General features: G+C 40.2%; 1 protein-coding gene across 11 annotated transcripts in view; it reads left to right on the forward strand.

The window, feature by feature from the left end:
- CHL1 (cell adhesion molecule L1 like) overlaps positions 1-26,359 on the forward strand; it is a 223,156-nt gene that overhangs the window by 167,090 nt on the left and 29,707 nt on the right. For all 11 annotated transcript variants that reach the window (XM_043442808.1, XM_043442804.1, XM_043442811.1 and 8 more), the window contains 6 exons: positions 4,165-4,296; positions 12,748-12,888; positions 13,479-13,590; positions 15,047-15,213; positions 19,884-20,049; positions 25,748-25,872. In XM_043442808.1, the coding sequence (XP_043298743.1) occupies positions 4,165-4,296; positions 12,748-12,888; positions 13,479-13,590; positions 15,047-15,213; positions 19,884-20,049; positions 25,748-25,872 (843 nt within the window). The remainder of the gene's footprint in view (positions 1-4,164; positions 4,297-12,747; positions 12,889-13,478; positions 13,591-15,046; positions 15,214-19,883; positions 20,050-25,747; positions 25,873-26,359) is intronic.

The raw sequence follows: 26,359 nt of genomic DNA on the forward strand, positions 1-26,359 counted from the left end.
AGTGTAATAGGCAAGTATTTATACATAATTATATAACCATAATTGTGCTGCATTTTAAAAAGATGTCATGAATTTAAACACAATTCAGTAATCGACCTATTTGAGAAAGTCTCATTTTCAAGTAACAAATATACTTTTAAAAAGTTGCAGTGAAATCCAAGTTTGCTGGACCTAATAATTTTTGATTTGTAGGAATATAGATATTGAATAGAAATCTGTTACTAAGAAAATTACCTCTGTGTTGTATATTTCATAGGTACCAAGTTTTCTGTTTTGTTTTCCTTCTAGTGGTAAACATCTCTAATTAGCTTGCTTATTACATTGTAAACATTCAGACATTTGCATCTCAGTTTTGAGCATCGTGAGACAAATTTATCATCTTATTTTTTTGTTTACAATTATGACTGAGTAAAATTTCAACATAAGTCATTTTCATCAGTTACCAGAGATTTATGGATAATAGATGAAAGACTGGGATTCAGTGATGATGCTTTCTCTCAGAAATTGCCATTTTAATTATTCTTTCTTCTCTCTTAAGCCTTTCCCCCGCTATCCTTTCAAATAGGTCTTACCTGTCAGGAATACAGTTGCATGTTCCAACCTTTGAAAAAATCTGTTCTGGTGTTCCTGCTTGCCCATAGCCTCCTTGCCACCTCCAGACATTTCCCATCCCCTCGCCAGTGTCCTCAGGCTCACTATGGTAGTAACCTGTATGCGTGGGAACAAGCCAGGAGAACTGAGTAACTCACCAAAAGGGCCAGAGCTTAAACCACATCTTCAGCTAAAGACTACAGAGGATGTTTGGGGCTTCAGAGGAGAGGACAGCATCTCCAAGAAAGACTGGAGACGGAAGAGCCAACATTGGATTTGTCTGTGTTTGCAGGGCCGGGCAGACAGGGGGACACAGAGTGGACTGTAATGTCTAGGCCCTGCAGTTCCCTCCACCAATCCTAGCCCATGGGATTCTCCAGGCAAGAATACTGGAGACAGCTTCCATTCCCTTCAATAGGGGATCTTCCCGACCCAGGGGTCTAACTTGGGTCTGCCGCATTGCAGGCAGATTCTTTACCATCTGAGCCACTATGCTAGCCGTTCTTGGCACGTATTTCTGCAATAGCTCTATTCCAGAAACAGGCCTTCTAACTAAACTATTTTATGCAGTTAGTGGCGAGATCAAAGTTTTTTCCTGAATCGTTTGGACCTTGATTATTTTCAGCTCAAAATAATCTGCATGCCAAAGAGATGTTTTGGGGTGGCAAATTTTTGCTCCCCCATACTAAGCAGAGGAGACATCAGAAAGAGCAATTCTGCCCTGGCTCTTCATAGCTCACTAACCTAAGTGATGTAGTCTAGGTGCTCTCACTGCAGGTGCCAGTTGTGAAAATCTCAGCCTGGGCAGGTATTGAGAGGAATGACGCAACAGACCCAGGAAGAATATGCTTCTAAGAACAGGCCTGAAGTCCCATTCAAATTGCATGACCAAACGTACCTTTGCTCAGGACTAGCTTACTTCTCTAGGAGAAACAGGGATGAGAAGCATAAAAACAAATGTCTAAGCATTTATAAAGAAGGCTTATCAGAAAGGGTTCAGGTGAAGTTTAGTGGGGGCTTCCCAAGTAGCTCAGCCATAAAGAGTCTGCCTGCCTATGCAGGAGATCTAGGTTCGATCCTTGAGTTGGGGTTTCCTGGAGAAGGAAAATGGCCACTGACTCCAGTATTCTTGCCTGGAGAATTCCATGGACAGAAAAGTCTGGTGGGCTACAGTCCATGGGGTTGCAAAAGAGTCAGACACGACTGAGCAATTAAACAATAAGAACAAAGTTGATTGATGATTTCTAGTGAATGTGCACAGATGATAAATGTTGGAGAGCTTGGATCTGGAAGTACAAAATGAAAGTTGGTACAACTGTTTGGCCTTTGTTCCTGTGATCCAAATGAATGAAATAGTAATGAGTTAGAAATAACACCACATTTACTTGGGAGTCTCAGTGCTTGTCACTCAGCAGGTCTGCTGGTCCATGGAATGGCAAGAACAGAAAGTGAGGCTTCTGTTACTGGTGACCCTGGGCAAGCTGAATGACTTCTCCAAAGCTCACTTCTCCATCTGTAAGGTTGAAGGGTTGATTAAGATGGTCACTGAAGCACCTTTTAGCTAAGATGTGACAGTGTGTGCATGTTCAGTCACTGGGTACTGCCCGACTCTTGTGACCCCATAAACTGTAGCCCGCCAGGCTCTTCTGTCCATGGGATTTCCCAGGCAAGAATACTGGAGTGGGTTGCCATTTCCTTCTCCAGGGGATCTCCAGGGGATGCAGATGAACCTGCATTTCCTGCATTGGCAGGCGGTTTCTTTACCACCGCATCAGCTGGGAAGCAATATCTAACAGTAGTATATCTTAATGCTGGTACCAAAGAATTAATGAAATTTGTAGGATGAGAATAGAAATAGAAATCTTGATTTTATTACTCAGAAAGATTTAGGGAAGGGTCATTATTGCATGATATCCTTTCTTATTTTTATTAAGATATAATTGACATATTACATCATTAGTTTTAGTTATCCAGTATAATGATTCGATATTGGTATGTATTGTAAAGCAATCACCACAAGTAGTGTAGTTTATATCCATCAGTACATAGTTGCAATTTTTTTCTGATCAGAACTTTTCAGATATATTCTTAGCAACTTTCAAATAGGTAATACAGTATTATTCATAAATTATAGCCATCATGTTGTATACTGCATTGCCATGATTTCTTTTATTTTTGCATGTTCTAAAAGCAGTAGTCTTACTTTTCTACTGTAAATAAGAAATCTTTCATGGTTTTTCTGTAACTCAAGTGTTTTATTTTACAGTGGCTATATGAAAAGATCAGAAGAAAGTAACAATGATGTAAAAATGTACAGAAGTACACAGTACAGACATACACACAGAAGTAAAACTCTTCACCTTAAAAGCTCATATGCAGTTTATAATTTGGACTGCTGCGTTTTAAACTATGTGAATAAATTTTTACGTAATGTAGATTATGAACACACATATTTAACTTGGAATTTAACAAGTCTGTATCCTGTCGAATAATTACAAAGGCATGTCTCTTGCTCAGACTTGAACTTGCCAAGGATATTTGTATTTCTTTGTTTTTCCTGGTGAGTTTATGGACATTTTCCCCCACATAACCCCCCTTTTCCTCCTTTGTTTTGTAACAGATTCTTCAAATGATACTTTTGTTTTACACAAATATGTATCTTAAAGACTTTCCTTTTTGACTAAAAATGTAAATCCAAAACTGTCTTGGGGGAAATAACCAAGCAACACTTGATGGGGATTATTACCTGCAGGTACTGTGCAGTTTTCTCTGAAATCAAATTATCCAAACCATCCATACTTTAATATGAATCTTTTATTCGCTCCTGACATAGTAATATACTTAGGGTGACAAAACATGACAGTGATGTTTGCACTTAGAGAAAAATACTGAAATACCACTCAACATTATAATATTGGTGTATTAGGACACGGAAAGATGCAAGTAATTTGAGTATATCTTTTCCTCCATTGTTTTGAGGGCAAAATGGCAAATGTTGCTTTTAGGATTCCTTCTCCTACCCCCTTGCAAAAAGAATTTATCTAGGAAATAATGTTTTCCAAATTCCTAAGATGGACTTTTGGATATGGACATATAAAATGCTATAAAGTCATTAATTAAGAAATATTTAAAATAAGGGCTGAATGTTTTAATTTCATTAAAAATTTTTCAAAATATGTTACTTGAAAATCAGCCAATTTTGGATGCCTTGCTTCAGCCTGAAATAAGCTGTGGTCAGCACGCAGTAAACTTCACCCTCCCTTCATTTTTCTGTAATGAGATAGATACTGGTGTAGCTAGGTTAAGTTGAATGTAGATAACTGTTTTTAGTGTGTTGATTTTGCTATACATGCTAAGATTCCGAATGACAACACACACACTCATAAAAACGCATACCCACACACAAACCCCATCCCAGGCAAAAACAGTGCCTATCTTACCTTAGAGAAGGCTTAATGTGAAACACCCTGCTGTGTCTGCCACCTGCTGGTGCATAATGGAAAAGCAACCCTTAACGTTTTTGGACCCTCTATAACAGATAAAACACTGATGAGCTCTTCCCTTTATTTCCAGAGCCCCCTCGCTGGACCAAGAAACCTCAGAGTGGTGTATACAGCACGGGGAGCAGTGGGATCCTGCTGTGTGAGGCTGAAGGAGAGCCTGAGCCCACGATCAGGTGGAGAGTCAACGGCTTACCAATTGAGAGTAAGTAAAAACCCCAATCATGCGGCAATGCTGAAGGCAGTGTTTGCCTGGGACACGTAATGGTTAGACATCCTTGTTATGGCTAAAGTGGAGTTGGTAAGTGGTCCTTACTGTCAGACAGATCTGACCAGAGAATCCAGAATTGCATCTTTCAAAGAAATTCTGTTTATGCTTACATTTATGGAAAAGCCATGGATACATTTGTTTGGCCATTATATTAGTTATAAATAAGACAATTGAATGACATAGAGGATGCATCCAAGGAAGATGTTTTCTCTGCCTGAGAAGGAACAGGTACAGGGACCCAGTGGTTGAGCGTGCAGCTGAAATTCAGGACTTGCCTTGGATCCAGGTAACGGTAACTCCTCACTGGGTTCTGCTCTTTACAAGGACCCATTCGGGCATACCTCTCTCCATAATCTGAGAAATCCACAGGGCCAGAGACATGCAAAGCCAGAACCTGGCTCACTGCATGTTTTCAACCAAACCTGGGTCCCCAAGGCCAAAAGAATCCCCTGTGCAGTCAGTCAGCTCTGAGCCCTTCCCAGATGGGCTTGGCGTGGAAAAGCAGAGATGGGCCTAATCTCCCCACTCCAGCATGTTCTAGACTAGGGCTCCAAGAAGTCCCAAATCCTCAATTTGAACCTAGAGCTCTGGTCATCTTGAATGTCTTTGTAAAGGTTGTATAATAGAACAAGTCTTGTTTGTCAATTGATTAGCTTAATTTAGAGCACTTACAATATTGAGACATATGTGTGATGCTTTTGTTAGTTCCTTTTGCCTTGGACCCACTCATATCAGGGTGGGCATCCTAGTGACATGTGGATCTGGGGTCCCAACCAGGCTGTGTACTCAAGCTTGGGGAGGTTGATCAGGCAACTCCAATACAGCTGGGAATCTCCTAAAACTTAAGTTTTAAATTACAAAATGGTGCTAATGGTAGTTGATTGTAATTGAATGAGATCAACATAGTCTACCACCTAGGATAATACTTATCTGTAGAATATTGTGACAGTTTATAAACTGTGGATCCAGAGGGTCTATGTTTGCATTCAGGCTCTAGCATTTACTGTCTGTGTGATTTGGTATATTATTGTGCTCCATGGCAGCTTCCCACCAGCTATCTATTTTGCACAATTCATCCCACTATTACTGACCCTCTTTCAACTTGTTTCATCGTCCGTAAAAAGAAGATGAAAATAGCACTGACCACTGGGATTGTTATATAGATTAAAGGAGGCAAACATAGAGAACGCTTATCACAGGGGCTACCACACAAAGAATACTCCCAAAATACTGTTTAGTATTGTTTTCACAAGGCAAATACTCAGGAAACTTTAGTGCTTATTACTATTATTTTTGAGAAACACATCTGTTTTCTTTCCTTTGTATGATCATAAGTACAGTGTCAATGACAAGCAGATAAACTGACTGAACACATTTGATGATGAGATTGAAAATTAAAATAATTATTTAAAACTACCTATTACATACATAGGCTTGACTATTAATCTAGAATTGCTCAAATAACAGTATGGCCATATTTACTCTTTGAGAAAGTAACTAAACAAAATTGCTTTCAATTTTGAAATTGTTATAGCTTTCAATGTGCCTGCTTATGTAAAATAGAAATTCTTTGGCAAAACACTGAATGGTTCTGAAAGTTATTTTTCTTTCCTTTTTATATTGAGGTGTGCTTTATATTAAATTGAGGTGTACAGCATCATAGTTTGATATTTATATACATTGTACAATGATCACCACGATAAGTCTACTTAACATCTGTTACCTTACAGAGTTTTTGTTACAGAATTTTCTTACAGAATTTTTCTTCTTGTGATGAGAACTTTCAAGATCTACTCTCTTAGCATGTTTTTTTTTTTTAATTTTGGCTGTGCTATGTGGCTTGTGAGATTTAATTCCCCAACCAGGGATGGAACATGGGCCCTTGGCAGTGAGAGATTGGAGTTGTAACCACCAGACTTCCAGGAAGTTCCCTCTTAGCAACTATCTACTGGGCCACTAGGAAATTCCACCTTCAGTTCAGTTCAGTTGCTCAGTCGTGTTAGACTCTTTGTGACTTCGTGGACTTCAGCATGTCAGGCCTCCCTGTCCATCACCAACTCTTTGAGTTTACGCAAACTCATGTCCATCGAGTCAGTGTTGCCATCCAACCATCTCATCCTCTGTCTCCCCTTCTTCTCCCGCCTTCAATCTTTCCAGGATCAGGGTTTTTTCCAATGAGTTGGTTCTCTGCATCAGGTGGCCAAAGTATTGGAGTTTCAGCTTCAGCATCAGTCCTTCCGATGAACACCCAGGACTGATCTCCTTTAGGATAGACTGGTTGGATCTCCTTGCAGTCCAGGGGACTCTCAAGAATCTTCTCCAAGACCACAGTTCAAAAGCATCAATTCTTTGGCAATCTGCTCTCTTTATAGTCCAACTCTCACATCCATACATGACTACTAGAAAAACCATAGCTTTGACTAGACAGACCGCTGTTGGCAAAGTAATGTCTCTGCTTTTTAATACACTGTCTAGACTGGTCATAACTTTTAATCCAAGGAGGAAGCATCTTTTAATTTCATGGCTGCAGTCACCATCTGCAGTGATTTTGGAGCTCAAAAAATAAAGTCTGTCATGGTTTCCATTGTTTCCACATCTATTTGCCGTGAAGTGTTGGGATGCCATCATCTTAGTTTTCTGAATGTTGAGTTTTAAGCCAACTTTTTCACTCTTCTCTTTCACTTTCATCAAGAGGCTCTTTAGTTCTTCTTCGCTTTCTGCCGTAAGGGCGGTGTCATCTGCATATCTGAGGTTATTGATATTTTTCCCAGAAATCTTGGTTCCAGATTGGACTTCACCAGCCCAGCATTTTGCATGATGTACTCTGCGTATAAGTTAAATAACGGTGACAATATACAGCCTTGACATACTCCTTGACAGTTCTAACTGTTGCTTCCTGACCTGCATACAGATTTCTCAGGAGGCAGGTCAGGTAGTCTGGTATTCCCATCTCTTGAAGCATTTTCTACACTTTGTTGTGATTCACACAGTTAAAGGCTTTGGAGTAGTCAAAAAAGCAGAAGTAGATGTTTTTTTGAACTCTCTTGCTTTTTCGATGATCCAGCAGATGTTGGCAATTTGATCTCTGGTTCCTCTGCCTTTTCTAAAACCAGCTTGAACATCTGGAAGTTCACGGTTCACACTGTTGAAGATTGGCTTGGAGAATTTTGAGCATTACTTTGCTAGCGTGTGAGATGAGTGCAGTTGCGTGGTAGTTTGAGCATTCTTTGGGATTGCCTTTTTTGGGGATTGGAATGAAAACTGACCTTTTCCAGTCCTGCGGCCACTGCTGAGTTTTCCAAATTTGCTGGCATGTTGAGTGCAGCACTTTCACAGCATCATCTTTCAGGATTTGAAATAGCTCAACTGGAATTCCATCACCTCCACTAGCTTTGTTCATAGTGATGCTTCCTAAGGACCACTTGACTTCACATTCCAGGATGTCTGGCTCTAGGTGAGTGATCACAGCATCGTGATTATCTGGGTCATGAAGATCTTTTTAATACAGTTCTTCTGTGTATTCTTGCCACCTCTTCTTAATATATTCTGCTTCTGTTAGGTCCATACCATTTCTGTCATTTATTGTGTCTGTCTTTGCATGAAATATTCCCTTGATCTCTCTAGTTTTCTTGACAAGATCTCTAGTCTTTCCCATTCTGTTGTTTTCCACTACTTCTTTGCATTGATTACTGAGGAAGGCTTTCTTATCTCTTCTTGCTATTCTTTGGAACTCTGGATTCAAATGGGTATATCTTTACTTTTCTCCTTTGCCTTTAGCGTCTCTTCTTTTCTCAGCTATTTGTAAGGGCTCCTCAGACAACCGTTTTGCCTTTTTGCATTTCATTTTCTTGGGGATGGTCTTCATCCCTGCCTCCTGTACAGTGTCATGAAACTCCTTCCGTAGTTCTTCAGGCACTCTGTCTATCAGATCTAATCCCTTGAATCTATTTGTTACTTCCACTGTATAATTGTAAGGAATTTGATTTAGGTCATACCTGGATGGTCTAGTGGTTTTCCCGACTTTATTCAATTTAAGTCTGAATTTGGCAATAAGGAGTTCATGATCTGAGCCACAGTCAGCTCCCGGTCTTGTTTTTGCTGACTGTATAGAGCTTCTCCATCTTTGGCTGCAAAGAGTATAATCAATCTGATTTCGATATTGGCCATCTGGTGATGTCCATGTGTAGAGTCTTTTGTACTGTTGGAAGGCAATGTTTGCCATGACCAGTGTGTTCTCCTGGCAAAACTCTGTTAGCCTTTGACCTCCTTTGTTTTGTACTCCAGGGCCAAGTTTGCCTGTTACTCCAGGTAGCTCTTGACTTTTGCATAATAAAAAGGAATTCTTTTTTGAGTGTTAGTTCTAGAAGGTCTTATTGGTCTTCATAAAACTGTTCAGCTTCTTCAGCATTACTGGTCGGGACATAGACTTGGATTTCTGTGATATTGAATGGTTTGTCTTGGAAATGAACAGAGATCATTCTGTCCTTTTTAAGATTGCATACAAGTACTGCATTTTAGAATATTTTTGTTTACAATGAGGGCTACTCCATTTCTTCTAAGGGATTCTTGCCCACAGTAGTAGATATATGGTCATCTGGGTTAAATTCACCTATTCCAGTCCATTTTAGTTCAGTGATTCCTAAAATGTCAGTGTTCACTCTGGCCATCTCCTGTTTGACCACTTCCAATTTTCCTTGATTCATGGACCTAATATTCCAGGTTCCTATGCAGTATTGCTCTTTATAGCATCAGACTTTACTTCCATCACCAGTCACATCCTCAGCTGGGTGTTGATTTTGCTTTTGCTCTGTCTCTTCATTCTTTCTGGAGTTATTTCTCCACTGATCTCCAGTAGCATATTGGGCACCTACTGACCTGGGGAGTTCATCTTTCAGTGTCCTATCATTTTGCCTTTTCATACTGTTCATGGGGTTTTCAAGGCAAGAATACTGAAGTGGTTTGCCATTGCCAAAATATTTGACCATGTTTTGTCAAATATATAATACAGTATTATTAACTATTATTGCTATGCCGTGCATTATATCTCCATGACTTATTCATTTTTTTTAAATTTTTTTTTTTACTTATTCATTTTATAATTGGAAGTTTATGCCTTTTGTACCTACCTTGCCCATTTGGCCCATCCCCCTGTCCTCCAGTCTCTGGCAACCATTAACTGTTCTCTTATCTATGATGTTTTGTTTTCTGTATTTCACATATAAGTGTGATCCTATAGTATTTTGTCTTTTTCTGACTTATGTCACTTAGCATAATGCCCTCAGGGTCCATCCATACTGTCATGAATGACATGATTTTCACATTTTTATAGCTGAATAATATTCCATGGGGGCTTCCCTGGTAGCTCAGCTGGTAAAGAATCTGCCTGCAATGCAGGAGACCCTGGTTCAATTCCTGGGTCAGGAAGATCCCCTGGAGAAGGGATAGGCTACCCACTCCAGTATTCTGGCCTGGAGAATTCCTTGGACAGAGGAGCCTGGTAGGCTACAGTCCATGGAGTCGCAAAGAGTCATACACAACTGAGTGATTTTCACTTTCTAATATTCCATTATATAGATAATGGAATATATGTGTATGCAGATAAAGAAAATGTGATATATGTGTGTGTGTATGCATGTATGCATATATATCACATTTTCTTTATCTATTCATGTGTTGATGACACTTTCACCCTCATTATTAATATCCTCAATTTGAGACTTTTCCTCATCTCTTTAGAGAACAGAATAGGAAATGAAAGTAAGACTTAAGGTATATCTCAGGGAAATTAAAACAGTTTTTGTTTATAAAGAATGTTAAGGACAGTAAAAGAATGCAGAATCTCTGGAACATAAAATCATAAAATTTTATATTTGAATGGCACCTGACTGTATATGAAGAACATTCACATACTGCTTTGTCCCCAAATGAGCTTTTAAAGGAAGTACAATTATTCATTATTAACAAATCATTTCATTCAATAATATTTTATTGAATACCTTCATCCTAAGAGCCAAGCGTTCACCTTGTTGCTTGGGACATAGCAGTGAATAAAATGAACAGTTCCTTTTCTCATAAACCAGACATTCTGGTGTGGAGAGACAGGCAATAGATAATCATATAGATGTGGCAAAGTGAGAACTAGCTGGGGAAGGGGGTGGATGTAAGAGAAGTCCAGAACCAAGAGTTGCTATCAGATTTTAGGATAATACCAATAAGACCTTTGTGGTTATTTACCTTTGAGTAGAGATTTGAAAGAGGTGAGTGATATAGACACGCCAGTACCAGTGAAAGAGCTTCCAGGGTGGAGAAGTCAGTGACTGTAGAGACCCGAGGTGTGTTTGGAGTGTTGCGGGAAAGCGGGGACCACAGTGTAGCTAAGCTGAGTGAGTGGGGAGGCCATGCTGAGAGAGACTAGTCTGGGGGTGCCGGGGCCATGTCACATGTAAAGGGGAAGGTCACAAAGGGACTCAGAATATTGTTGTGAATCAGATACGCAGCTCTTCAAGTATTTAGAGCAGAACAGAGACAGGCTCTAATTTATTAACAAAGATGTTTTCTCAACTCTGAACAGAGGAGCAGTTGTAGCAATTCTCAACGGAGGAGCAGTTGTAGGACTCCAAGTAAGAGCTGCCTTAAAGATACTGGGCCCTTGGGCTAGGTTGGTGGTAGTTAGGTTAGGTTATGGATTTATATCCCCAATAAGCTAATAGGTTTGTAGGTGGATGACCACATGATAGCTGAAAATAAACAAGCTCAAGAGAGCACTGCTGAGAAATGGCCAGCCCTGGAACCAAAGCCTCATCTGCATCCTTGGAGCCCATGCTCTATGTTCTTTACACAGTTTTCCTTGTTCCCCTGCCAACAGGTCATAACCATTTATAACTTGGATGTCTGATGACTGGGAGATTATTGAAGGGTTTGGAATCTCTGTAAGCATCTATTTTTAGCAATTAAATATTTTATATGTAATATTTTTTAATCAAATCAAAATAATTACTATTATTGATTGCAAGCCTAACCTTCTTCAAATGCTTTGCATCCAATATTTCTGGCCCTGAAAGGGATATATTTTTTTAATTCTCCAGTTTGTAAATATGTCAAATGAGGCCCAGAGAGATTGCATTACATACTTGAGGATGCACCCCAAGTGAATTTAGAGCCATAAATGGAACTGAAATGCAAAAGTTCAGAGCTGAAGTTTCTCCCCCTATATTTCATTTTTGCCCTTTGAACTGATCAAAGACAACCTGAGTCAGGAAGAGTGGTTTTTATTTGACTAATAACTTGAGTTATTAGTCAAATTAGTTGACTAACAACTACATCTGTATTCCCATTTTGGGAATAAGTTCATCTGTACCATTTTTCTAGATTCCACATATATGCATTAGTATATGGTACTAGTTTTAAAAATTAATTAGATATATGACTAACTTTGTAATGTCATTTAAATGAAACATTTTACCACGTGTGCTCCTCATTCAGCATCCCTAGCTAATGTATTTTTTTCTTCCCATTGCTTCTTTCACGTGTCCGAGTAAGACATGTGATTTGGCACATGGCCAGTTGCTGTGGGATGTGGTATTTTCTGAAAGACTGTCCCCCTGGCCTGCTCAGCAGCCATGCTGGTGCTGATCTAGCAGATTCTGAGCAGAGTTAATGAGATAGCACATGTGGCGTATCCAGCAGAGTTCCTTGGCCCTTCATTAAAGTAGCATAAATGTTAGATTTTCTCATTTCCAAAAGATATTTCCAGAATTATACATGGATAACCAATGGGGTAGGGATTTATTGCCAAGAAAGGAGAAAAAAGCTGGCCTGTGCTCTCAAGAAGAATTGAGTCTTCCTGGGAAAGTGAAATACACGAGCTATTTATCTGAAGTGGTTAAATAGCAAAGAAAGGCAATTGAAAGGAATGGTGTAGATGGAAAATTGCAGAAGGGCAGGAAAGTGAAACAAAGGAGCAACATGTCAAGGGGAAAACAGCAGCCAGTATTGGTGGACTGGGGGATCCAGCTGTGTTGATCATCTGGTTATGCTGGGCAGTAGCCGGACCTCAATTTATAAGAGTGAGATTCAGTTCCCAGTGGGATTTCAGTGCTAAACAGAAAATCTGGAATCTTGTAGGTATGGAGAGACTTTGGGCTAGAGATCAACAGATATGTTGGCCATGAAGACTCATTTGGAGGAAGACTGAAACTGCAGAAGGGCTGGAAAGAAAACTGCATGGTTCATATTAAGAAATTCTAAAGGATTGGCTTTGATGAGCTATTATTCACCCTAAACTGGTCTTAAAATATAAATACTGTGTGACACGTTTAATGAATGGCATATAAATATTTCAGGTTCTATTTTTTATCAAGCTGATGTTTTTTTCATCCCTTGTAGGAAATCCATTTTCTGGTGATGTCATCTCTCCCGGGGAAATCAGTTTTACCAACGTACAACCGAATCACACCGCTGTGTACCAGTGTGAAGCTTCAAATGTCCATGGCACTATCCTCGCCAATGCCAATATTGATGTTGTAGGTAAGCATGCGTGCATGCTCAGTCACTTGGGTCATGTCCTGCTCTTTGCGACCAATGGACTGTAGGTAAGCATACACGGGAGCAAGCTATCTGTCTGCTCTTATCTTCAAGAAAATGTTCAAGTTGGACTCAGCACCTTCACTGCCATGACCCCCAGTTCAATTCTTAGTCAAGGAACCAAGATCCTACAAACCATGCAGCATAGCCAAAAAAAAAAAGTGGCGGGGGGAGGGCGGAGGGGATCAAAGTACCTTTCGCCTTACATTTGAGTGTTAGACCCCATACCAGACTTCCAGAAAGGTACTGCATTGGGATACTTCCTAATTCAGGAATGTATGCTGTGATTGGAGAAGGAAATGGCAACCCACTCCAGTATTCTTGCCTGGAAAATCCCATAGACAGAGGAGCCTGACGAGCTCCGGTCCATGGGGTTGCAAAGAATCAGACACAATAGTGACTAAACAGCAATGCTGTGATACTCAGCTGTTTTCCATTTTTATTAATATGACCAGGATGTTGAAAAAAATGAACTTTCTTATATTATTTCTTACACTAAAGTTTAAAGTTGTATTTATATTATTTTCACATAGATGTTCGTCCACTGATACAAACGGCAGATGAAGAAAACTATGCTACAGTGGTTGGATACAGGGCTTTCTTACACTGTGAGTTCTTTGCTTCACCCGAGGCAATAGTGTCCTGGTAAGCTGTTACCCAGTTTTCTTAAGAGAACATCAGTTGTAGATTTCCCATGTTCCTCCATCCATCATTTGACAGGCTGCATTGTGTCAGTGTTATTACGTGTAGCAAGTGCCTCTAAGAAGTAAAGTAGCAAACTTATTTTCCTACCTCTCCTGGAATGATTGACAAAATCTGGATTCTCCCACGTGGGGAAACATGGAGAGCCATTTTTGCTTACAAAGAAAGCAAAGCATTGAAGCAATGACAAAGACAATTCTATGAGTAGATTTAGGTTTTCATTATGAGTATATCTAAGTCATGTGTTGTTGTTTTGTTTTGGATATTATCTACATTATTATTAAGCCTGCATTTCATTACAAATGCCTATGTTTAAAACATTTTCAACATGGGAATCCCTGTCTTTGCCTTCCAAGACAGGGGGTATAGATTCCATCTGTGGTTGGGGAAACAAAAATCCCACATGCCCTGCTGCCAAAAAACCAAAACATTAAACAGAAGCGATATTGTAACAAATTCAATTAAGACTTTAGAAATGGTCCACATCAAAAACAAAAGGAAAAATACTTTGAAAAAAGTATCTGGTTTACTGAGATTTGGGGTGGGGCGGGGGGCAACCCTTAAATTTTGTCTCTTAGGTAAGTCTCTCTAGCCTTACCCTAGTCCCAACCCTGTAACATCTCATGTGACCAGCAGCCAGAATTTGTCCTTTGGCTGCTTCCTCTCCTGCAGCCTCTTATTGTGAAATGTAGAAGGTGAATCAAGTTGTGGCAGCAAAATGCTTGGAAAATGGATGAAGGTTGGAGAAAATGACTTTGGGTTGATAAGGGTAAATGTAATCCACGTCCACAGGACAGGGACGACTTCCTGGCCTATAATATTTCTGAATGACCAATGTTCCCTCTGGACAGCTGGAGGTTCAGAAGGTTCATTATCTCTTTCAATTACTAGCTTTCCCATTTAGTACCCCGCAGCGATGATTAACTAAAGAGTTCACCATCAATAAGGCAGAAACAATTTATTAAACTCTGAGGACAGATGCAAAGTGGTACTGAGAGCTATTATAAATACAGTAGAGGCACAGACCTCATACTCAAATTTCCTCCAGTTACAGTCTATTTGGGCAGGTAAGATATGCACCTATCAACTATTAACAAAAAAAATTGTAAGGACTTCCCTGGTGGTCCAGTGGTTGAGATCTGCACTCCCAAGGCAGGGGTTCAGTGGGTCCAATGCCTGGTCAGGGAACTAGATCCCATGTGCCGCAACTAAGACCCAGCAACGCAGTACAACCAAATACATAGTATTTTACAGAATTGTTAAGTATAATGGAAAATTTCGTAAGGTTTGCTAAGTTTGTGAAGAAGGGATAAGATTGAATGACACCAGTGGCCAGTTTGAAAGAAGAAGATACAATTCAATCATAGCCTGAATTGATTCATGCTTTCTATGTCCATAGGCAGAAAGTGGAAGAAGCAAAACCTCTCGACGGCAGAAGGTATCATGTCCATGAGAATGGCACGTTACAGATCACCGAGACCACAGAAGAAGATGCTGGTTCCTACTCATGTTGGGTAGAAAATGCTAAAGGAAAAACAGCAGTCACAGCCAACCTGGATATCAGAAGTAATTTTATTTTCATTTTACTTTGCATGAACTGTCACATGGCTTCAGTTTTCCCTTTTCCCTAGGTCAGATTTCATCTAAAAGACCATCACAAGAATTAGAGGCTATGTCAGTGATGTGTCCATAGCTTTATACAATTATAAGAGAGAGGTAGCTCTTCTTGGTGATGGATGACCAGCAACACTTTAAATCCCCTATTTTGGCATATTTCTGTAACTGTTTTATTTCAATAACTACTCAATGAAATGTCATCAATATTCAACTCATAGAACTAAACATTTCACAAATAAATTCATCAGGGATCCGTTTTGTAAAGACTAGGGCATGACATAATGGCAAAGGTTTTCGTCCTGTTTTTAAATCTTAAAGAGATTTGTGTTTATTCTCTTGTCCAAGCAGCCTATTTTATTTCTAAGTGCTCACAAAAGTTAAGTATGTGCCAAAATATATCAGTGTCCCAAAGAGGAGCATCTCTGCACCTTGACTCAGGCTAATTGGAACCCAGACCCACAGGCATCATCAATATTTTGATTTTAAAATTGCTCAGAGAACCCTTTTCAGAAATACACAGAGAATGGTGGCTCAATGGTGAAGAATCTGCCTGTTGGTGGAGGAGACACAGGAGACGTGGGTTTGATCCCTGAGTTGGGAAGATCCCCTGGAGGTGGAAATGGCAAACCACTAAAGTATTCTTGCCTGGAGAATTCCACGGACAGAGGAACCTGGCGGGCTACAATCCATGGGGTCGTAAAGTCAGACACGACTGAGCTTGCACATAAGTGTGTATAGTAAATGTAGGGAGGACTTATGTTTCTTGTGGCAGGTCACTGTCGTGACCAGCTACTACCTGTACTTAGGTGACAGGGTGCATATTTGTGTAATCATCTGTGTTAAGTGTTACCTTAGCATTTCTCTTTCTCTCTCACACACACACTCCTTTCCTTCTCATATTCTGTCATTGCTTCTTTGCTGTCTTATATTTTCTTACCTTTTCATTTTGCATTTTGTTTTCTATTTATTATAGCTGATTAACAAACAATGTTGTTATAGTTTCAGATGAACTGTGGAGGGAGTAAGCCATCCATATACATGTATCCATTCTCCTCCAAATTCCCTCCCATCCAGACTGCCATATAACATTGAGCAGAGTTCCTTGTGCTATATAGTAGGTCCCTGATGATTACCCATTTTAAATAGAGCAGTGTGTACATGTCCTCCCCAAACTCCATAACTATCCCCCCATCCTTCCCTCTGGCAACCACAGACTCAGTCTCTAAGACTGTGAGTCTGTTGCTGTTTTGTAAGTTCATTTGTGTCATTTGTTTTTAGATTCCACATATAAGGGATGTCACACAATACTTCTCTGACTGGTTTCATTTAGTATGACGCTCTCTAGGTCCATCTGTATCTTATATTTTTTTATTCTTTCCTTGTATTTTTTTTTTCTGTACCCAAAGTGACCCAACCTGCCAACCCCATGGACTATATTTTTAAGGAACATTAATATTCTGTGATGTCAACTTATATTGGATGTCTCTCTGCCTTTACAAATGATACATGTAATTTTTAAAATACTCTGATAATGTCAATGAAGGTGATTCTTTTTATACATTATTTGTTGTCATTGTTTAGTCACTAAGTCATGTCCAGCTCTTTTGCAGTCCCACGGACTGTAGCCTGCCCAGGTCCTCTGTCCATGGGATTTCCCAAGCAAGGATACGGGAGTGGGTAACCATTTCCTCCTCCAGGAGATCCTTCCAACTGAGGGATCAAACCTGCATCTCCTGCATTGCAGGCAGATTCTTTACCACTGTGCACACCACCTGGGGAGCCCTTTATACATTATAAAACCAACCTGACCAAAGTTGAGCAACTCTGCCAGGTGAAAGATAATGAGAGTGAAGTCTGGTATCCAAATAAACCTTCACCTCCCTACTGCCCAACACAGTGCTTGGCCCAAAGTGGACCTCAAAACTGCTAGTGGCCAGAGAGAAGGCCAAGTTCATAAACTTTTGGTCTGCTCTAATGTCCATTGTGTACGTCAGAGGTATATAGGAACCATATCCATGAGAGTTAAGGGCATATATTTTTTTTAACCCAAAAACAATTTAAAAGCATCATGATCAAGTGGGCTTTATCCCAGGGACACACGATTCTTCAGTATAAGCAAGTCAGTCAGTGTAATACACCACATTAAGAGCGTAATTGTTACAAATGAAAAAATAATGTCAGGAGTGGAGTTGATTAAGAGGCTCTACCGCAGAGTGATTAAGAGCATGAGGTTTTTTTTCCCTAGTCTGTCAATTCATCCCACCTTCATCTTCTCCCACATAGTCCAAAAGTCTGTTCTTCACATCTGTGTCTCTTTTGATGCCTTGCATATGGGATTGTCGTTACCATCTTTCTAAATTCCATATTTATGCATTAATATACTGTACTGTTTCACTTTCTGACTTACTTCACTCTGTATAATAGGCTCCAGTTTCATCCACCTCAACACCTCAAATGTGTTCTATTTTCTAGCTGAGTAAGATTCCACTGTGTATATGTACAGCTTCCTTGAGATTTCCCTGGTGGTTCAGACGGTAAAGCGTCTGCCTACAATGCGGAAGACCTGGGTTCAATCCCTGAGTCGGGAAGATCTCCTGGAGAAGGAAATGGCACCCCACTCCAGTATCCTTGCCTAGAAAATCCCATGGATGGAGGAGCCTGGTAGGCTATAGTCCATGGGGCTGCAAAGAGTCAGACACGACTGAGCGACTTCACAGCTTCCTTATCCATTCGTCTGCCGATGGACTATTGTAAATGGTGCTGCAATGAACATTGGGGTTCAAGTGTCTCTTTCAATTATGGTTTCCTTGTTGTGTGTGCTCAGCAGTGGATTGTTGGGTCCTGTGTCAGTTCAATTTCTGTTTCTTATAAGGAATCTCCACACTGTTTTCCATAGTGGCTGTACCAGTTTGCATTCCCACCTACAGTGTAAGAGGGTTCCCTTTTCTCCACACCCTCTGCAGCATTTATAGTTTATAGACTTTTCGATGGTGGCCATTCTGACTGGCATGAGATGATACCTCATTGTGATTTTGATTTGCATTTCTCTAATAATGAATGATGTTGAGCATCTTTTCATGTGTTTATTAGCCATGAAAGTATGAGTTTTGGTCTCTTCCAATCTTGAGTTCTAATTATAGTTCAGTCCCTTACTAATTAGAAAATACTAGTATCATTACTTAATTTCATTTTAGCCTTTATCTTCTCTGTAAGGCAGAGATATTTTCATAGAATTGTTATAATTATAAAATGTCACAATGAATGTGAACTTCAGAGTCTTGTTAAACAAGTGCTTATCAAACAGTATTGGTTATCATTCAATAGATTTCTGACTTTCAAATTAGGAATAGGATGTTTAGTCATTTACTTGGAATTAATTCAGTTTGACAATTTCTTCAAATTTCATGCTTGGGATATCAAATAATTAATTTTACTAACACTTTCACATTTTAATCAGCTTTTTGAGTAACAGATAGATAGCAAATACTAGGGATTGATAGTGGAGTTGGAAGTCAGCTTCTGAGAGGCTTAGCAAGTACCACATTCTGGTAAAGTCTATCTGCCTTATTATGGTCCTTAAGAGTAAGGATTATACTTTTGAAACACTTATAATAAAACATTTTTCAGTGTAGCCCGGTACCAATGTTTGAGCTTTATAGTGTTGATATTACTAGTTTATTTTCAAAATGTGACTCACTGTAACTCATTCAACAAATACATATTGAGTACCTACTGTATACAGGCTCCCTTCTGGGTTCTGTGAACACTTGAGTGTAGTAACAAAGTAGACACAGCCTCTGCCTTCATGGGGCTTAGGTTCACATTCCACACCTTCATGGAGTTAGTTCATCTGTGCATAGGCTGCACCATTTAACCTCAGGTTTGAGCTGATAATAAGCATGGTAATAGGAAATTACTTGATTTTCCTCTTTTCTTTATGTTATTTTTATCACATATCCAGAAGCACTATAAGGAGAACTTATATTATTTTCAACATCTAGATGCATTTCCTTCCTTGCTTTCTTCTTATTCCCTTTGTCTAGGAAGTAGAAAGGGATAGTGCTATTAATTAATACTTCCACTGAGGTGCCCTGGCCGGGATGGAACAAAATTAGTAATGATACGTGATGTTAAGAAATGACAGTGTGAGAACTAGTGCATGAAGATTTGACAGTAACTGTTGACCATTTTGGTTGATTAAATGACAGGCACTTGACAATAATCCCACTGCTGCCAACTTCCTGATAACTTAAGTCTTTCCCTGAGAGCTCAGTTGGTAAAGAATCCGCCTGCAATACGGGAGACCCTGGTTCAGTTCCTGGGTTGGGAAGATCTGCTAGAGAAGGGATAGGCTACCCACTCCAGTTTTCTTGGGCTTCCCTGTGGCTCAGTTGGTAAAGAATCTGCCTACAATGCGGGAGACCTGGGTTCGATCCCTGAGTTGGGAAGATCCCCTGGAGAAGGGAAAGGCTACCCACTCCAGTACTTCTGGCCTGGAGAATTCCATAGTCCATCGGGTCCCAAAGAGTTGGACACAACTGAGTGACTTTTACTTTCACTTTGACAGTAAAGTAAGCTGTTCTGTACTTCTGACTGGTATCTTTGTTTTATAAAAACAGATGCTACAAACCTTAGAGTTTCTCCTAAGAATCCTCAGGTCCCCAAATCACATACACTGGAATTACACTGTGAGAGCAAATGTGACTCACATCTGAAATACAGTTTGAAGTTGTCCTGGAGTAAAGATGGAGAAGCCTTCGAAATTAACGGCACCGAGGATGGCAGGTAGGTAAACCATTACCGTATCTCATGATATTGGCTTGGGATTAAACCTTGCGTTTGAAAGAAAAAATAGTGGTAAAAGTATTTACACTGCATTAAGATATAAAAACTGATTATTACATTTCAGTCTTTAAGGCAATATTTAAAAGGTCATATAATGTACTTCTTTCGCTTTGCCCTCAAACATCGGTCTTTTCATTTTTGCTAGCTGTTTTTCATATAATGTGTACCATCCTGTAAGTGCAGGAAACACGTATTCCTGTTATTTGAGGAATGCTTGTGCATGGGCTTGGGTGCTCACCAAGCCATGGCAAGACTGGAGGAGTTAGGCCTAAGGGCGCTGCTTCCTAAGCTCTGGGGTTCTCGGGGGTGTGGTACTGCGGCCGCAGTTCACACGGCCGACATCGCTGCTGCCGCCACTGCCCCCGCAGCCCGCTGGTGCTCCTGCTGAATCCAGCGCTGCCAGTTCGGACACGTGCCAGAGTCTGCTCCCGGGGCCCTGGGAGCTCAGACAGCGAGGAATCTGCCTGCGATGCAGGAGACCTGGGTTCCATCCCTGGGTCAGGAAGATTCCCCTGGAGAGGGGAATGGCAACCCACTGCAGTATTCTTGCCTGGAGAATTCCATGGACAGAGGAGTCTGATGGACTACAATCCATAGGGTCGCAAAGAGCAGCAGGACACGGCTTGGTGGCTCACACAGCCCCAGAGGAGGAGACGGTGTCCTTTACCTTCTCCGTCCCAGTCTCACAGGAGTCTCTCTCGTGGGCAGAACCTAAATCATACCGTGAACCCTTCCCATTAGTTAGGTATGAACAAGTTCATTTTTGAGCCTTCCACTTTCTTTGTAGAGAATGTATAAAAATAGAGAAGAGAATATAGAATAATGTATGAATAAATGTTGACTAGTTCGAAACATTATTAAGTACATCAAAGAAAATATTATTTACTGAATACATATGCTGTCTTTTGAAAGCAGAGAACAATTCTTCTTTCTTTGGCGTTGTTGCTGAGTGAGGTATTAAACATTGACCATGTTTGAGCCAAGTCTCACCTGCAGGCTTATTTTGTTGTCCTTCATTCTGAATGTCTAAATCTGAAGATCCGTAGGCAGGACTTGCTTTTCTACACGAGGTGGTGGCAATGTCATTATTAAGAGCATGGGCTCTGGAGCCCAGAGGCCTGGGTTGGAATCCCAGCGTTGTCACTTACTGGGTTTGTGACCTTAGACAAGGTGCCTAACTTTTTCTGTATTTAAAAAATTTTTATTGAAGTAAAACTTTTACAGTGTTGTGTTATTTTCTGCTCTACAGCAAAGTGAATGAGCCAGCCGTATACATATATCCCGGTTTTTGTGTTTTTTTTGGATTTCCTTCCCATTAGGTCACAGAGCATTGAGTAGAGTCCCCTGTGCTCTATAGTAGGTCATCATTAGTTATCTGTTTTACACATAGTACTGTGTACACAGCAGCCCCAGTTTCCCAGTTCATCCCACCACCACCCCACCTTTGTATCCATACATTTGTTCTCGACATAATCTGTCTCCATTTCTGTTTTGCAAATAGGTTCATCTGTACCAACTTTTCCTATATTCCACATATATGTGTTAGTATTTCTGACTTACTTTACTCTGTATGAGAGTCTCTGGGTCCATCCACATCTCTGCAAATGGCACAGTTTCGTTCCTGTTCGTGGCTGAGTAATACTCCACTGTGAGTATGTGGTACATCTGCACCCATGCCTCTGTCGGTGAACAGTAAGCTTGCTTCCATGTCCTGGCTATGGTAGATAGCGCTGCAGTGAACATTGGGGTTCATGGAATATCTTTTGGAATTATGCTTTTCTCTGGGTTGCCTAACTTTTCTGTGCCTTAGTTTTATATTCTGTAACATAGTTTAGTTCAAAAAGGTTTTTCAGGGTAAGTTCATCATAGGATTATCATGTATTAACACCGAGTACTTAGAATATACTCACTACTCAGTCCCATTTAGCTGTGACGATTCATTCTACTCATTTCTCCAGTCTTGTCTCCTTTCTGTTACCTGGCTGGTCACTTTGGGTATTTGTGGGTCTGCGTGCCACCTCTCTCTAAAGGTATTGATTGGTCTCAGCCTAGGTACTTAGTTTATCTTTCCTATGTATGTAATGTTTGTGGAAAGACAGCATACCTACTGCAGCCAGTTGTCAGGGACACAAAAGGAGAATAACGCTGATACCTAATAGGCCACACATTGCAGCAGAGATCTTTAACCTTTGGTTAGGTGTCCATTGATTTGTCAGCTGCTCAGATATCCCCAAATTCTCCCTCTTTTTTCACTACTAATTATCTGGGATCTTCCATATAATCTCTGGGTTATAGCTGAATAGGAAATTAGACTTACGGCTTGTTGGTGATGTTACCTGCATATTTAGGCCCTGAATCCAGACAATTCAAAGCAGCCTCTTTCTGTCTTTCTGTGACTCAGTTTTATAGCTTCTGCAGGATGCTGGCTTTGCCTGTCTGGTCACCGAAGTCATGCAGATATTCTGATTTTCTTTAAATACTGGGTAGGGGGAAGGACAGTAACCTTAACATAGAAGGGATATCTGGGGTGGGAAGCGCTGGGAGTGACTGTTGCTGGCTAGTCTTGACTGGGGCCAGAAGCAGGAGTGAAATTTTAGCAGGAAGTTGAGGTCACAGGTGTCCGCTAAATTTCTGTAGAACCATTAGTAGGCTCCTCTCTCTCGCCTTCTGCTGGGCTGCCATTTCATCACTAGGCTGGGAGCCAGAGCTTTTTACCTAGAAAGTGGTTAAATTTCTGATCCAAAGGCACATAGACGGGGGAAAAAAGAAGTGAAAATACCTGCTTCTCTTCCTTCCTGTCTCCTGTCACGTACAGGGGTGTGATGAGTGTTGAAAACTGCCACCCTGGGCCTTTATACCTGCCGGATGCCTCATGTTATTTTAGTGCCTCTCATCCTTGCTTTCTCTTGATTATCCTCACAGCAAACCTATTAGGAAGGCTGGAGTGATCTCAAGGGAGTTTCTGTGGATTTCTATCCTGCAGGTGGCTCTAGACAATACAATGTTGTTAACATCGAAAAATGAAATGGAAAATGGATGTGACATCAAACCATTTGTAAAATTTAGAATGTGCCTAACAAATATAATGCGGACCATGATGACAGAGTGAAGGACTGTCCTGCAGGGGAGATTGGAGTGGGATTTGGGATGTGTCTATATGTCTGTGAACAGGAGGATGAGAGGGAAGAGGTGTCAGGAGCACAAGTGGGAAGGCTTTATCTTGGCATCACGGAAGGGGTACTTTTTCCCCTCAGAAATTGCAGCAAATGAATGGGGTAGAGCTTAGGGGTGGAAGATAAGGATTCAGAGCTATAAGGCATTAGATTAGGCAGAGATTATAAGGATAGAAGGGTCCCTTCCTAAGAAATGAAGAACTAAGGTAGTTTGTTCAAGCAGAAAGGCAGAAGGAATGGGAGTTGGGGACATTAAGAAATGTGATGAGTTATGAGCCAACAATGAATTGAATCAATTTGATTAATATTATTAGTAACACTCTCTGAGCACGTACTAAGCCAGGCTCTGTACACCAGTCATTTTGTGTGTTTTCCCTCATTTACTTCTCCTGAAGAGAAAGACAGTATTGCTATACCCATTTCTTAGATAACATGAATTAGGCTCCAAGTTTTGTTCAAGATTACACAGTCATAGTTGGAGCCTCAAACATAGGTCTCCAAAGAGAGAAGCATGCTTTCATGTTGCCTGGAGTGAAGTTTGGCTGCTACACAGACAGAATGGAGCAAGAAAACAATGGAGGTTAACATGGGTTGGGGACTAGCAAGCTAGATGTTTCAGATGAGGGAGGTGTGAGACACTGCAAGGAAGGTTGTCAAGGAAGATAATTAAACAGGTAAAAACAGGGGGAAAGACTAGGAGGGACAGAGATGAAGATGAAGCCAGAGAGCAGGTGCTATAGGTAGAGTAGAATCCATTTTTAAAATGTATAATATGCTTAACAAATGTAATGAAAGGGCTTCTTCAAGCAGAATACAGTTGACCTCTGATGGAAACATAAGAGAGACCTAAAGGGTTGTGTTCTTAAGCACTGAGAAATTGGAGCTATTTCTTATTTTTGCACAGCAGAGTGCATCCTTGCTAACACAAATAGTCAAATTTTGATGTGAGCGACTAGTCCCTAGGTATCTTGTTCAAATGCAGAGGCCCTTACCCTGTTCCCAGAAGTTCTGATTCAGAACCTGGACTGAGGCCAATGAATGGAATTTTAATAGCTTCCCTTGGTACATCATAGCTACCAAATTTCAAGAACCAGTGGGTCATTCTACCTTGATTAAAAAGAGGCACATTTCTGAGTTCTTAAAACACAGAGCATTACAGAAAAGCTGCCGTTTGTTTCTGGCCTGAAGCAGCCGCGCACCAGGGGATAAATCTTGGCAAGAAGATTGTAGGCTGGATTCCTGCTCCTCTGGGCCCTTGTGGATGTGCAGGGCTCAAACAGCCCTTCTGAAGAGGTTATTAAATCATATTTCTTCATCCAAGCAGCTAAACTTTGCAAGGTTGTAAAGGTATTTAATATTCGGATATTTGTACCGAATGGACACATAGCTAACATGAACTGAGAAACTGATTTATGTCAAAGCTTCTTCCTTAGAATTATAGTGAGTTTCTTGACTAGCAATACCAGGTAGTATCAAGTGGCAGATCGTTCAGTTATTGGCATAAAGCTAAGGGGCTGACTTTGTCTATAATCAAAGAGCAGAACCATATTTCACTTTACTACGGTTTTAAGTGGTTTCTTTTAACTCAGAATTTTCAACAGTTTATATGAGTTTTATATTAAAAAAACTATGTAAGATTTTCTCTACGTCTCCACAAGGAAGACATTGTTTATTTCAACCAAATAACAAACTGCTGTGAACATATCTCAGATTTAATGGAACTTTATTTTTTAAAAAATCACTTGAATAATTAGGCTAATAATTCACAGGTATAGAATAAAAGGTATAATTTATTTAAAAAACCATGTAAGCTCAATTAAAAATTGGCAAATAATAAAAAAAGCATCAAATAATTTCCAAAAAGAAGTCCTACTCTGCCATCTAGTGTTCAAATAAGTCAGTTTAATTTGTATCAGATCTTAATGTGCATTCTGTGTGGGAGGTGGAAGGATGGAGAAAAGAGAAAGTTGTCAAAGACAGATTACCACACTTCATCAGAGATATCCTGGCTCTGTAGAACTGAGGTGTCATTCAGGAATCCATCTTTGTAAGAAACATCCTAGTCGATCCTATGTAGGTGGTTTCCCAAACATGCAGTAAGAATTATTCAAATTCTTAATTATTGTACAAATTCTGTATTATTGTACAGTCTTTAGACATACCAGGCAAGACAGTTTCATCACTGACCCATGAATCACAGATGGTTGGATTTCATAAATTAAAAACCAACAAACCCGATCCCTTTCATGACTTGTAGACATTTTTGTGTGTTTGAATTATGTTTTATCCCCAGTTTTCAACTATTGAATTCTCCAATAAAATGCATTATGTGACAGACTTTTTAAAAAAATTCTTCCTTGAAATATTTTCCATGGGGAATATTTCATTCATGGGAATGAAAGGATTACATTTCTTTTCTTTCTATTATTTTCATCCTCATCACAGACTCACTTTTTTCCTGGTAGGATAATTATTGATGGAGCTAATCTGATGATATCTAATGTCACCATGGAAGATGAAGGTATATACTCATGTTCCGCTCACACTGCTCTGGACAGCGTTGCTGATATGACGCAAGTAACTGTCCTTGGTAAGTGCACTAACTAATAGAGAAATCTTTGTTCATTTTTTTTTTCCCATTACTGATTAAATTCCACTGTTCTTGGCAATTAAGCCAATGATTATTTAAGCCTGTGCATGTTTGTTAGTTTAAATTTTTCAATTAGTTACCCTACTTTCAAATGCTTTTACCTCTTCTTATTCTAAAGAAGTTAATTAATGCTTAATTTCTTTTTTCTGCTTGGGTAATGTTGCCAGAAGCAGTGGGAGGTAGGTGATGCTATCAGCAGAAAGAAAACTGAAGTACGCTTGAGTTCCCCGGACCCTTGAACCGTACACAGACAAATGTGGCTGAGGGATAGAGGTGGGCCAGTGTGCAGAGGTCAGGGTGGGGTCCAGTGGTGATTAAACAGTGATCCTGATCTAAACCAGAGGCCGGACCAAGCTCAATTCCCAGGGCCCTATTCGAAAGGAGAGGGAGGGACTTGAAGGGTTCTTATGCAGAAAAAGTCTTCTGA

The sequence above is a fragment of the Cervus canadensis genome, chromosome 22 (genome assembly GCF_019320065.1).
Source record: "Cervus canadensis isolate Bull #8, Minnesota chromosome 22, ASM1932006v1, whole genome shotgun sequence".
Taxonomy (NCBI): Eukaryota; Metazoa; Chordata; class Mammalia; order Artiodactyla; family Cervidae; genus Cervus; species Cervus canadensis.